The 13,323-nt window shown below is 34.0% G+C and overlaps 1 protein-coding gene across 1 annotated transcript in view; it reads left to right on the top strand.

Moving 5' to 3' along the window:
* Positions 1–1,832: 1,832 nt before the first annotated feature.
* The window catches only part of CkIalpha (Casein kinase Ialpha), a 143,955-nt gene continuing 132,464 nt past the window's right edge, over positions 1,833–13,323 (top strand). Inside the window, exon 1 of the mRNA XM_017611705.1 lies at positions 1,833–1,965. Coding sequence (XP_017467194.1) covers positions 1,887–1,965 — 79 coding nt within the window. The 5' untranslated portion in view covers positions 1,833–1,886. The remainder of the gene's footprint in view (positions 1,966–13,323) is intronic.

Genomic DNA, 13,323 nt, shown 5'->3' with positions numbered 1-13,323 from the left:
CAAACAATATTGCCTGTATACTGCGAAACTGTTGATTAAAAGCTATCCATGGTATTACATGCCAACATCAATTCATGAAGTGCTCATCCATGGGCCTCTCATTATTGAATGGGCACCCCTGCCAATTGGGAAACTTTCCGAAGAAGCCCAAGAGTCAAGGAATAAGGATATTAAAAAATATCGGGAAAACTTTTCAAGAAAATCTTCCAGGATAAACACGATGACAGATATTTTTCATTGGCTGCTTGTATCCTCGGACGGTCTCATTTCAAGTTTACGTTTAAACCCACCAACACAAAATCATAAACTGTCGTCAGATGCCATTAAATTATTATCAACTGTTGTAAATGCGGATGCGGAATTGCCATCAAAAAATATTGATATGAGCTTGGATACTTCAGATGACTGCGAGTCTGAGGGTGTATAAAATTGTTATCTTAAAAATATATTCCTGTACCAACAAATATGTATGTCTTGTTTATTAATTCATCTCCCGTGTAAATTTGAACGTCAGCATTGTTAGAAACAAACATTAAGACCTCGTTAGTGTTTGTCCGAGCTTCTCTTCCGATTTGTGGCGTGCGCCTTGATGTTGGCGCACAAAGGGGAGGGACCAACAGTTTTACGCCGAATCCGAACGGGGACTTTATTTTTATGAGAAGCTGTTCTTCGTGGCTGAATACACTCGGGGGTTTGCCATTGCCTGCCAAAGGGCGAATTTATTACAAAAAACTTACATTGCTAACCGCTACATTACATTATATAACAAAAAAGCAGAAAACATGACCTTTTATACTTAACTACCTCAGTTTTGCTAAAAATCTGATTATGTTAAGCGTACACAGCGGCCATTATGGATCCGCCATTTTGAATTTCGAAACTATGCTGTGAAATTTAAAACCAGCTCCCAAAATAAAGACGGATACACTAGGTTTGATTACAATTGTACCACGCGTCGACTTTTGGCCAGCTTTTTCGAAAAATTGGCCACTGTGCATAGGCAAATTTTCTCGATTTTGAGTCCCTTATACTCCCCCTTTTGTCCAACATAAGGCCTCATACTCATAAATCGAATTGACTCGGAACTGGTGACTAAGACGGCCATTAATTCCAACCTTATATAGTTTTTTTTCTTTTTTGTATTTTTTTATACAAAGCCTAAAAAAATACACCTGAAAAAGACTTGCATGCCAAATGAACTTTTCTCTCAAAGCTTCAACTGCTGGCAAATGTAAATAAGGATTAAAATTTAATAACTAATTAATACAAGTAAAATAAAATCTGTGGAAAATTAACAATAAAATACTTTTTTTCGCAACATCTATAAAGGGCCTTTTTATTTATCAAAAAACGGGGTAACAGTTATTCGTCGCCACACTGTATAATCTAAAATAGCGTGACTTTCTGGTTTTCAAATTTCTCAGTTCTTTAGCGAACTATAACTGTGTTTGTTCTTCATGAACACACATGCAATTAGGCACATACTTATTTTTTAAATAATTTATGTACAGTAAAATTAAAATAGCGCACCGCTTTGCTCAACTTTTTCTCTGTATAAAGTAATTTGTATAAAGTAACTTACCCAATGCGTTAATCTGACACGCTGGAGTAAATTACCAAATCCCCGCATGGGCCTCCAACTTTAATGCATATATTTATTTAAAAATTATAGTTAAATTGTCTCTTAAAAATACAAAACGCCCATGAGAGATATGAGTAAAAGCTGCCCCTATATATATCTATATATTTCTATAACTTTTTATGGCCACATGGTTAAGAACAAGTTGGTTTATTTTTAAAATTTAAATGTTCATGGAAATGTCTAAATACTTTTACTCTTTTCTTCTTAGGATTGGATACTTGACAGATACTATATTTTTATCAATATGGAGAAGCTACGACTTATGAAAGATAATCGCTCCGAAATAATTGTCGGTGGGAAGTACAGAATAATTCGTAAAATAGGTGAGTATCACATAAACATCTTTGGGGCAAATAAAATAATTAACTCTCTTGGACAAGGTCATATTTTTATTTGAGTACATACCTTTGGAAAAGTAAGTGTTTTGACGGCGAAAAAGGACGCGTGAAAAAATTAGACCAACAAATACGCGTAAAAAAATTAGGAGTAGAAAGAAGTGTAAACATAGATCTAAATCGGGTTAAGGACTGCCTCTACAGCATCATTCCCCACAAACTCTTTGGGGAATTTACATACTCACTACACCCGAAAACATAGTTGACCGAGGAAAGAAGTTTTCGCGTCTTTTTTCGCGGAAGGGTTTTTATGCATCTATTTCGCGGTTAAATTTTGAGATCGCGGCTTTATTCGCGTCTAGTGACAATATCATTTTGGACCAAATTCAAAACGCCACTTATATTTATTTATTAATTTTTAAGATTTTTCTATTACAATACAGTTCATTCCCTCACAAATACTATATTAATCCAAGTTTAAAACTTTGTAAAACACTGAATAATACTACGTTCAAATTGACGAGCTAAACATGTTAAATGGGCTTGAACCCGTTAAATGAACAAAACACATAAAACATAAACAAGTTAAATCGCATGCAATTGTTGTTGGAAAATTTACCCAGTTAAATCATTTAACTCGTTTGAAAACCAGTTCAACGCAGAGTTGTATCGGAAAGCTTTCTGCTCCAGCCAATCAGAAAGACCCAAAAGCTTTCATTTGACACGCCAACGTTCAAAAAATGTATATTCTGAAAAATATAAAAAATTAAAAATTATCAAAAAATATCAAAATTGTATGCATGTCTGCCCGCCAAAAAAGAGGCCAAGGCTGTAATTAGTTGTTTCCCATGAGGTCTCATCGTACGCAGAGATAACTAGTGCATACGAACTTAACTTTTTGAAGTATCTAAGTAATCCGTATGCGTTACTGCACCTTGTCCCGATGATCACTTATAGTCATTTCTTGAACAATAAAAAAATAATGGAAAATTGTACTATTGAAAAAAAATTAGCGAAAAACCAGTTTTTGCTGTTTAGTATAAGTGACCTTAGGGTTAAGGTAGCGGAATGGTATTTTCGGGGGTTGTAGTCGAATTAATTTAATCCTAAATGGAGGTTCTAGCGCCTTTTGTCTAAGTGCGGTAGGTACTCAAACTTCGGCAAAATCAGTTTTTGCTGTTCAATAAATGACTATAAGTGACCATCAGGTCAATTTGCAGGGATGGTATTTTCATGAGTTTTAGCTTTAATTTAAGCCTAAGTGGAAGGCAAAAGACAAATTTTTTTCATCCATTTTTGTTGGCCTGTGTTACCGGAATTTGTAGCCGAAGATGTTATGGTTTTCTTCCATATAAAAATAAATAGTATTTATTCTTTTTATGGAAGCAAATGCGAAAAAATTAATGCTAATTCCTAGACATTTGAAACCGGTACATTATTGTATTTGCTTAGGCGAGACTACTAACACCAAGCGTTTTAATGCATGCTGCGTACTGCTGCATATGCAAAAATTTCCTTTGTGCAATGTACGAAATTTTTGCACATGCACTTCTCAATTGGCACTTTAAAACTTTATTAAGTTATTAACTGATGCACTTCAAAGGATACGCGGCCTAGTCTGATGCATCCGAAGGTTTTTGCGGATCCTGCGTGGCTTACAACCAGTGTGACCGTTTTGATCCAAGTGGATATATTTTTGATAAATTTTTCCACGAATTTTGGAGGGACACTTCTTTTTAAATTTTGATTCGAATCGTGTAAAAAAAACTCCCGTATAATTCGCAAAACTTGCCAGAGATGTTTACAATTTCTTCACACATAGTGCTAAAAGGGTGGATGAATTTTCCCAGTTTCAAAACTACGTTGGTGTTAAAAATCATAAAATTTTTCGAGTGTCAAATATTTGATGGTGATCGTTTACTGTCCCAGTGCAGCGCATTGCAATTATTTTTCATATCTTGTTTCGATGACACACAGTGCGGCCAAAATTCGAAGCTTTGAAAAAATGATTAGAAATTTCGTACTAGGCGGTTTTCGGGGTCACTAATTACTTATCCGCTGTCAGAACTACATAATTAAAAATGGCGGATCCAGTATGGCGTCTGATAAATTTCGAGCTTTTTAATTAGTTTCTTACAAAGATTTTGAGTATGCAGATTTATAGCCAAAAAAATAAAAAAATATATAACGAGCAGAGATGAGCACCTGAGTTTTGTTTTATTCTGTATACTTTCCTACGTAAACTCTAATAGGTTTAAAAGCAGCATTCGACAGTGTTTTGTTACTGCTGCATTTAACAACTCAAATTTTGTTTAAAAATAAACGAAAAAATACGTTTACATTTTTATTTCTTACAAATTTCTGTTACAGTATTAGTTTTCACAAACTTTTTCCCGTATTTTACTAACCTTCAGACGTAGAATCTATTTGGTTTTTTTTTTGATTTCCTATTCTCTAACGACTTCTATGCGTTAATAATTTTTCGCTTTTTATTACAATATTTTTGTGCTTGGAAGAAGGTTACACTACAAATGAATACCTCTACTTAGGGTACAGGTCGTTACAGTGAACAGTTTTCGCCTCTTAGGTGATCCCTTTAGCCAACTCAATGTTTTGTTTTCTCGAATTTTGGCCGCAGTTTTGGGAATCGACCGCACTATGTGACGTACACCGTCACCACCACGTTCCCACGACAGTCGGGTCTACGTAACCGGAACGACCCAGATTTATATTTGGCCAAGGACTGTCACTCCAGCAACACTCCCCAAAAACTCTTTGGGGAGTTTGTATGCTGCTACAACAACAACAACAACAACTGTAAACCAAGCGCGGGCTATTGCCGAAAAACTTGATTCCGCACCAATAAAAATTTGTTATTTATTTTTTCAGATATTTTGGATATTGTCAAGCGAGTGAACATAGAATTTCAAAGTGAATCATACAGATTGCATAAGTTAAATAGCCATTTTGAAAGTAACTATAAACTTATATTGTCTTTTTTTGTCAAACTAAACTGTGTGCCAAGTAACCCAGCTGGTGCCTTACGGAAGGAACTAAAAGTCACTATTATCTGTATACTTTCTTTGACGAAAGCGATGGGCATAAAATATCAATAGAAAAAACAAAATGTTAATTTTTTAATTTTTTAATTCATTTATTAACTTTATTTATTTTATTACATTTCATATTTCTTTACTTATTATGCTCTAGGTGGTCCCATATTCGAACTCCGTCTGACATAACTTCAAAATGATGATATGAAATTTCGATCTTCCTTTATTTTTCCTCAATTACAAAAAATTTTTGCGAAGAGCAAAATATTTAAATAGAAACGCGTTTAAATAAAACAATCACTTGTCAAATAATTTCATGTTAGCTTTTTGTAGCTAACTACGAGTTATATATTTTATAGAAATACCTCAAAAAAAGCTAACTACAAGTATGTTATTTTTTATCAATTGATAATTTTTTTCTGCAGGGGGTTGACAGAAACTCCAACACATTCACAACGAAAACTAACACATATGCAAAATTGTAAATGTCAGTTTGGCCCTGTAGCGAATGATTGTCATTTGATCGATCAAGTAATTGACAATGCTGATAGAAGTAACGGTAGTTGGTTGCCATAGTAACCGCAAGATTCACTAGGGCTGCATTTTGTGTTCAACAAAAGTAGTTGTACCTGCCAAATAATGTCGAGTAGTGAAGTACTTGGATATAATTTTGAACTTAATTAGTTTAAACTATATTTTTACCATTTATTCGACCCCGTTCTTAGCAAAAGCAAGTAAAAATAAAAGTTTTTATTGTGGTATGAAATTTTTTTAATTAAACGTAATACATAAAACCGTATTATAAAGTACTTGGTACTGAAGAAGTTAAATTGCGCACATCAACAGAAAAAAGAACTACGCTCAAAACTCAAAAGTGCTGTGGAAAAAAAGATAAGTTTCATAAAATATTAAATTTAAAATGAAGAAAAGAGCTTTTAATAACGCAATGTGTACACATATTAGGGACACTACAAGTTCTGACCATTTATTTTTCTTTATTTATTTATCTATACTATATATGAAATTAAAACCAAAACAAAAGTGAGAGCAAAACAGCCGATGTACTGGGTCGATTTCTATGATTCAAGTTTTAAAATGACATATTTCTACCACAGCAGTACCCAGTGGTATTTTTAAAATGAAATTTTAATAATAAGTACGTTTAATTAAAGAAATAAGTTGATCAACAATACCACGCATTGCTAGACCGTTTGCATTTTACGCGTTTGTGTTTAGAGAGCATCAACAAACCCGATACATCTTTCTCTCTATTCTCTTCTCTTTTTATACTCAGCTAGCAAAGCGCAAAAATAAAAATTATATGAAAAAACTTTTAATATACAACGCTTTTGTAAATGGACTAAAAAGTAGAAAATAATATTTCTCAGTCCCATAGAATTTGTTTTGATAACTTTTGATTTTGAAATTTTAGCAAAAGTTATTATAAACCATTTATGAGATTGAAAATGAAAAGCGTGGGGCACATGTAAAAGACCAGAATTTATATGAAGGGCAATATATGTATGTATGTGGATATATGAATAACGACCGCTTAAAATCGATCTCAAATTTGTACTTTCTCTGTAGAAATTTTAGGTCTATGTTATGTAGTTTGACCATTGTAAATTAAATCTAATGCTTTGTATTGCATGCGCCCCACGCTTTTCATTTTCAATCTCATAAATGGTTTATAATAACTTTTGCTAAAATCAAAATCAAAAGTTATCAAAACAAATTCTATAGAACTGAGAAATATTATTTTCTACTTTTAGTCCATTTATAAAAGCGTTGTATATTAAAAAGTTTTTTTTTATATTACTTATTTTCTACTTTTTAGTCTTGTCTGTATAAAATTTTTTATTTTTTATTTTATTTATTTTAATTTTATTTTATTTATTTCTTACAGCTTATTAAGCCTAGTTTATACATAATTCTTAAAATATACTCGTTATAGCCTAATAATAATATAATAATAATATCCCAACGGTTTTTACCCTCCATTCCCGCCCATCCGCACGAGGGGCGCAGTCCGCATGACGTACGGAACCAGTATTTTCAATTTTTGCGCCTAGTCACGATAGGCAGGAGTTTGTTAAGTGTCGAGATCTAAAACTGTTCAGCTACAGAACTAAATTCATCAGCCGATTTTATGTCTTTATTTTAATGATTCATTTATTGAGAGAGGACAGTATCGATTTCTTAATGCTGAAAAGCGGATCTGATATATCAAACGTGCTGGAATGAGAGTTAAAATCCTGGCATAAGCAACGGAGTGGGTCGTGCAATTCAAAATTAGTTTTACAAGCTTTCAGAAATAGGGGGCAAAAGTGTCTTGATACCCGGGAGGGAACATTAAGGCTAACTTCGCCAAGAAGAAGCGGACTTGAAATTGAGCCTGTTAGTAATTTAGGTATAAAAATTGTACCAAGCATTTTCCTGCGGCTGGAAAGTTTAGGAAGATTAATAAGTTTTAATCGGCTCGTATAAGGTGGAAGGTTATATTGAGAATCCCAACGGAAATTTCTTAAAGCAAAAAGTAGGAATTGTTTTTGAATTGATTCTATCTTGTCTGAGTAAATTTGATACCTTGGATTCCAAACCACCGAGCCGTATTCCAGAATCGGCCTAACTAATGTTGTAAACAGGGTTTTAGTGATATAAGGGTCACTAAATTCTTTTGACCATCGTTTCACAAATGCAAGTACACCTTTAGCCTTGTTGACTGTCACATTAATGTGAAGATTAAAATTAAGCTTAGGATCCATTGTGATACCAAGGTCCACAAAATTGTATACCTGTTCCAGGTTATGGTTACCTATTGTATAAGAAGTGGGATGAACAGCTCTTCGCGAGAAGCTCATTACTTTACATTTCTTAAGATTTAGAGGCATAAGATTTACTTGACACCAGTAAGCCATGCTGTCTAAGTCTGATTGTAGCAAAGACCTTTCTTTAATTGAAACGTACGATTTATAAAGCTTTACATCATCTGCATACATTAAAATTTTGGAAAATTGTATATCTGTAGAAATATCGTTTATAAAAAGCAAGAACAGAACCGGGCCTAGGTGGCTACCTTGAGGGACTCCTGAAGTAACATCAATGACGTCAGAGATAGTATTTTTAAACATTACCCTTTGTGATCTATCATAGAGGTATGAAGAGATCCAACGTAGAAAATTAGGTGGAAGACCAAGAAGATCAAGTTTGTAGATGAGCAACGAGTGGCACACTTTGTCAAATGCTTTACTGAAGTCAGTATATATAACATCAACAGTTTTGCTTTCACTAAATGCTTTTGAGATATAGGATGTTAATTCGAGTAAATTTGTAGAAGTTGATTTGCCCTTGCAAAATCCATGTTGACTATATGAAATGCTAGAAGAGATAGAATGCGTCAACTGATTTGTTATAATTGCTTCAAATAATTTAGGAATTGCAGAAAGCTTAGCTATTCCCCGGTAGTTCTCCACTGAAGATCTGCTACCGCTTTTATGTAACGGGGTTATGAACGATTCCTTCCATATAGTTGGAAAAACGCCCTCTTTAAGAGATAAATTAAATAACGCTGTTAACGGCTCATAGAGATAATCAGAACAATTTATAAGAATACAAGTAGGGATCTGGTCAGGACCATAACTGAAGGACCGCTTTAAGGATTTCAGATAAACTACTACATCATCGGGAGATATTACTGGGATATTTATTGAGTTCATTGGACATAGTTTAAAAGGATAGTCAATGTTAGCATGTGAGTTAATGGAATAATTGGATTTAAAAAACTGAGCGAACATGTTAGAAATTGTTTGATTATCACTAGAGACGGTATTTTGATACTTCATGGCGGAAGGAAACCCACGTACATTTCGCTTGGAGTTTACGAAGTCATAAAATGATTTGGGGTTATATATTATACGCCGTTTGATTTTACACAAGTAAGCTTTATAACACTTTTTGTTTAATTCAAAAAACTTATGACGCAAAAGTGAGTATTTTACATAGTATGAGTGTAAACCGGTTTTTTTGTGTAATCTAAAATAACGCGACTTTCTGTTTTTCAAATTTCTCAGTTCTTTAGTGAACCATAACTGTGTTTGCTCTTCAGGAACATACATGCGTTTAGGCACATGCTTTTCAAATAATTTATGTAAAGTAAAGTTAAAAAGTGCAACGCTTTGTTCAATATTTTCTTTAAATGCAGGCCACGACAATTTAGACAGTTCTTTGTTAAGCATTTTAAAGTTGGCTTTCGAAAAATCAAAGCGAATATTTGGCTCGTATGCTTGGGTACTGCAATTTTGACCATCACTTATAACTTCGTAAGATACCTCCATAGCAGGGTGGTAGACATCTTCGGGCAAAACTAGTGGATCGCGCTTATTTACGACGGACTTAGATGCATCATCAACATAAACAAGATCTAATACTTTACCAAACTTATTGTGAAGTACATTAACCTGAGTTAGGCAGAGTTCAGCCATCTCCTCTAAAAATACGTTGTTGCACGCACTAGACGCGAAAGGTACGATATCATTGTCAATGATGTTCCATGATATGCTTGGCAAATTAAAATCACCCAACACAATCATTGAATCAGAGGGTTTAGTCAGTAAATTAACTGATTTCAGTAAAGAGATGAGTCGTGAATACACCAATGTGTCAGATCGGGGAGGGATATAGCATAGAGCTAAGTAAATAGACCCTTTTCCAGCCTGTACACGAATGCATTTGAACTCTACTGAATCAATGTGTGGAAGACTAACTTCTTCAGATGGTATTGAAGAGTCTACAGCGAAGAGTACGCCACCGCCCAATCTGTCCTCCCTATCTTGTCTATAGATATGATAATTATTTGGAAGAATCTCTGAATTGAAAATGTGAGGTTTCAGCCAAGTTTCAGTAAAAGAAAGAATATTATAATTACATTCAAGGCCTTTAAAGTATAAGTTCGTTAATTTAGTATTTAAGCCTCTTACATTTTGGTAATAAATACTTAAAGCAGATTTAATAATTAGTTTTTTGATTCAGTGTTATGACGGGGAATATTAGCTAAGTTATTTACTTTTTTGGGCCTATATTCGAATTCACGAACGAAAGCTCCGGGGGGCCAAAAAGAACTACTAAGCAGCGCATTAAAATTATCTAAATTTACGTCAATTTTAAATGAAGCAATATTTCTTTCGTAATTAAAATTAAATTTTCTGATGCTTAAGTCGACAGTTGTAATTTTTGATGAGATGTAAAGCTTTATATCGTCTTCGGTAGTGTCTCTCGAAAATCTAGAAACAAAGATTGACTTCTTTGGCGGAACCACAACTAGTTTCCTCGTATCAGACTGGACTACCGGCGGAGGGGGTTGAGTTTCTGCGTTAGTAGTTGAGGATAGGGAAGGCGGTGGAGGCTTTGAAGATGATGCCACCACTTCAATGGGGGAAGGGGAAGATACTTCAGGCTCTTTATTATCCGAAGCAGATTTCGTTACACGGTCTTTTGAGGCTGAGGATTCTGATGCTGGAGGACACGGAGAGGATAAATTAATTAAGTCCGTCGGAAGATTATTCTGACGTGCACCGGCAGTAATTTCCTTAGATGGACTATGAAGACGCTTACGTTTAGACACACGGATATCCTTAACAGATTGCAAGGTATCTAAGCATTTGAATGATTTAAACATATTTTCATAATGCTTAAATTTTTCTGTCAGTACCGACAATTCTCTTCCTATTTCTGTAAAACCATTTCTGGTTTGCCTAAATAGCTTGAAAAGATCAACTTCGGTTGACCTGCACTTTACGCAAGACCAGCGAAGGCCCTTGCCATCATTAATAGCGTCCAGAATTCTTCCTGTCAAACCAGCACATTTCAGATGGTAAATACCATCACACAGCCAGCACGATAAGTAGCGTTCAGAATCGCTTTTAATTTGGCAAGTATCAAGATCGCACTTCATATTGAAAGATTTATGTAATACACTCGTTATTAAAAGACAAACAAAATAAATTATAACAATTAAGGAGCTGATGTAAATAGCTTTAAATAAATGTAGCGAACAGTTTGAGTATCACTGTAATTATGACACTTAATAAACGCAATGCAAACAGCTGTGACAAGAATTACTAGAAAAAGTAAACAAAGAGTAGAACAAATGTGCAAAAACAAAATGAATTCAGTTAACTACAAAGGATACAACAACAATGATAGCAACAAATGACTCGGCAAAATTAGAATGTATGCTAGTGAAGTTTAATTAAATTTACTTTAATATAAAACCAATAACTTTCACTTAGCTTCAATTTTTCACACTATGATGCTCATAAGCACGTTTTATCACTACTTTAACAGAGAATTAGCACAATGAACTTAGTAAGTAGAAAGCCAAAATTAGAGCACAATAAAGTACAACCTCACAGCTTGACGTTTGCTTAGCTAACTAACCTAAAATATACAGTATAAGCTACTAATATGAGCAACCAATTTTAGTGATGAAAAATGTGGCCAAATTCCGAATCGTATCAATACATGCTATGGTATAAAGGCCGTTTATGCATATGAAGTGCGAAGCAAGCATCCAAACGGCGATGCACTGAATTCGATCTAGTGATGCGTTTCGGGATGAGCTTCGGCTACTTTACGGATGCGTTTGGGAATGGTATAACCATGTTGGCGTGGGGAAACAGTATACTTTGTACGCATGTGCATTGCGATTAGTAGACCGGAAGATTGCCCATGTATCACTAAATTGGAAGGCTCCTACAATAATTAAACAATTTTTTTTTTTTTGAATTCATTCATATTGCTGGATTTAACCTCATTTGGCAATTCATTATAACATTTTAATCCTTTGTAATACAAGTTACATTTATCTGCTTCGGTTTTGTAAGCAGGTAGATTAAAGTCATTTCTATTACGAGTATTTATGGAATGTACATTATTGACATACGTAATGTTGCTTTTCAAGTAATCGGGTAAGTTGCCATCTATAATATTCTTGATAAATTTCATTGTATAATAAAACAGCTGTTGTTTAATGCTCAGCCAGTTTAGAGTAGATGGCATATCTCTGATAGGTGTGTCATAGCGTTTAGTAAGAATGAATCTCATAGCTCGGTTTTGTTGTTTCTGCAATTTATAAATCTGACTATCTCTCATTATGAAAAATATGGTGGGACAGTAAATGAAATGAGGTTCAATTATGGATCTATATACCATGGCCTTGTACCTTTTACTTAAGTATTTGCACGTTCGTTGCGTAAAGTATAATTTTTTGGCTATCTTTCCCACCGTGTAATCAATGTGTTCATTAAAGTTCAATTTGTCATCAATTTTTATTCCTAGGTTTTTGAATGTATTAACTCTTTCAATTGGTTCATTGTTTATATTTAGGTTCTGCAACTTGGTGCTCTCAAAATTACGTCTTGATATAACCATAAATTTAGTTTTATCGACGTTCAATTTAAGTCGTTTAAGCACAGCCAGTTATATACCTCATTTAAATCATCTTGCAACTTAATGGATATTTCAGAGATATTATCTCCACTAAGCATAAGCAGCGTATCATCGGCAAATAATTTTATATCACAGTTTTTAAGGCAATCAGTAATATCATTAATATAAATATTGAACAAAATAGGAGCTAACACGTATCCTTGTGGCAGCCCGATTGATACTCTTTTTCTATCAGACAGTGATGATCCGATTGCTGTTCTTTGATTCCGATTCTTAATAAACCATTTTAGTTCAATAACGGTATTACCTACATTGCACAGCTTTTTTAGTAACAGATTTTGGTCGATCGTCTCAAAAGGACGTTTCAAATCTAAGAAGACTGTTATTATATGTTTATTCCTGCTCAAGTCTTCTTTCCAGTTAGCAATAACCAAGTTCAGAGCACTTTCGCAGGACTGCCTTTTACGAAAACCAGATTGCTGTGGAATATAATTTTATTATCTTCTAGGTACTGTACAAGTTGGTCTTTCACCACTGTTTCTAGTATTTTTTCGTCACATGGTAATGTATTTATGGGTCTAATCTCATCAGCTCTGATAGTATTTTTTATTTTCTCTATTGGTATAACAATCGACGTTTTCCAGAAGTTTGGAAAATCACCTTTCTCTAAGCTTTCATTCACAATTTGAGCATAAAAGTATCCAGTATAAATTTGTCAATGTTATTGTGGCTTGCTAAGATTTTATTTTTAATATTTTTATTGAGCTTTGTACCACGATTGTTTATTAGGAAAAATTGAAAAAGCAACAAAGTCTAAGCGGTAGAAGTTATAGCACTATTTCGGAGA

Source organism: Rhagoletis zephyria, unplaced genomic scaffold, assembly GCF_001687245.7.
Source record: "Rhagoletis zephyria isolate East Lansing unplaced genomic scaffold, Rhagoletis_zephyria_1.1 Rzeph_scaffold_00446, whole genome shotgun sequence".
Taxonomy (NCBI): Eukaryota; Metazoa; Arthropoda; class Insecta; order Diptera; family Tephritidae; genus Rhagoletis; species Rhagoletis zephyria.
Note: the sequence above shows the minus strand (reverse complement) of the source record. Positions and strands in the feature narration are given on the sequence as shown.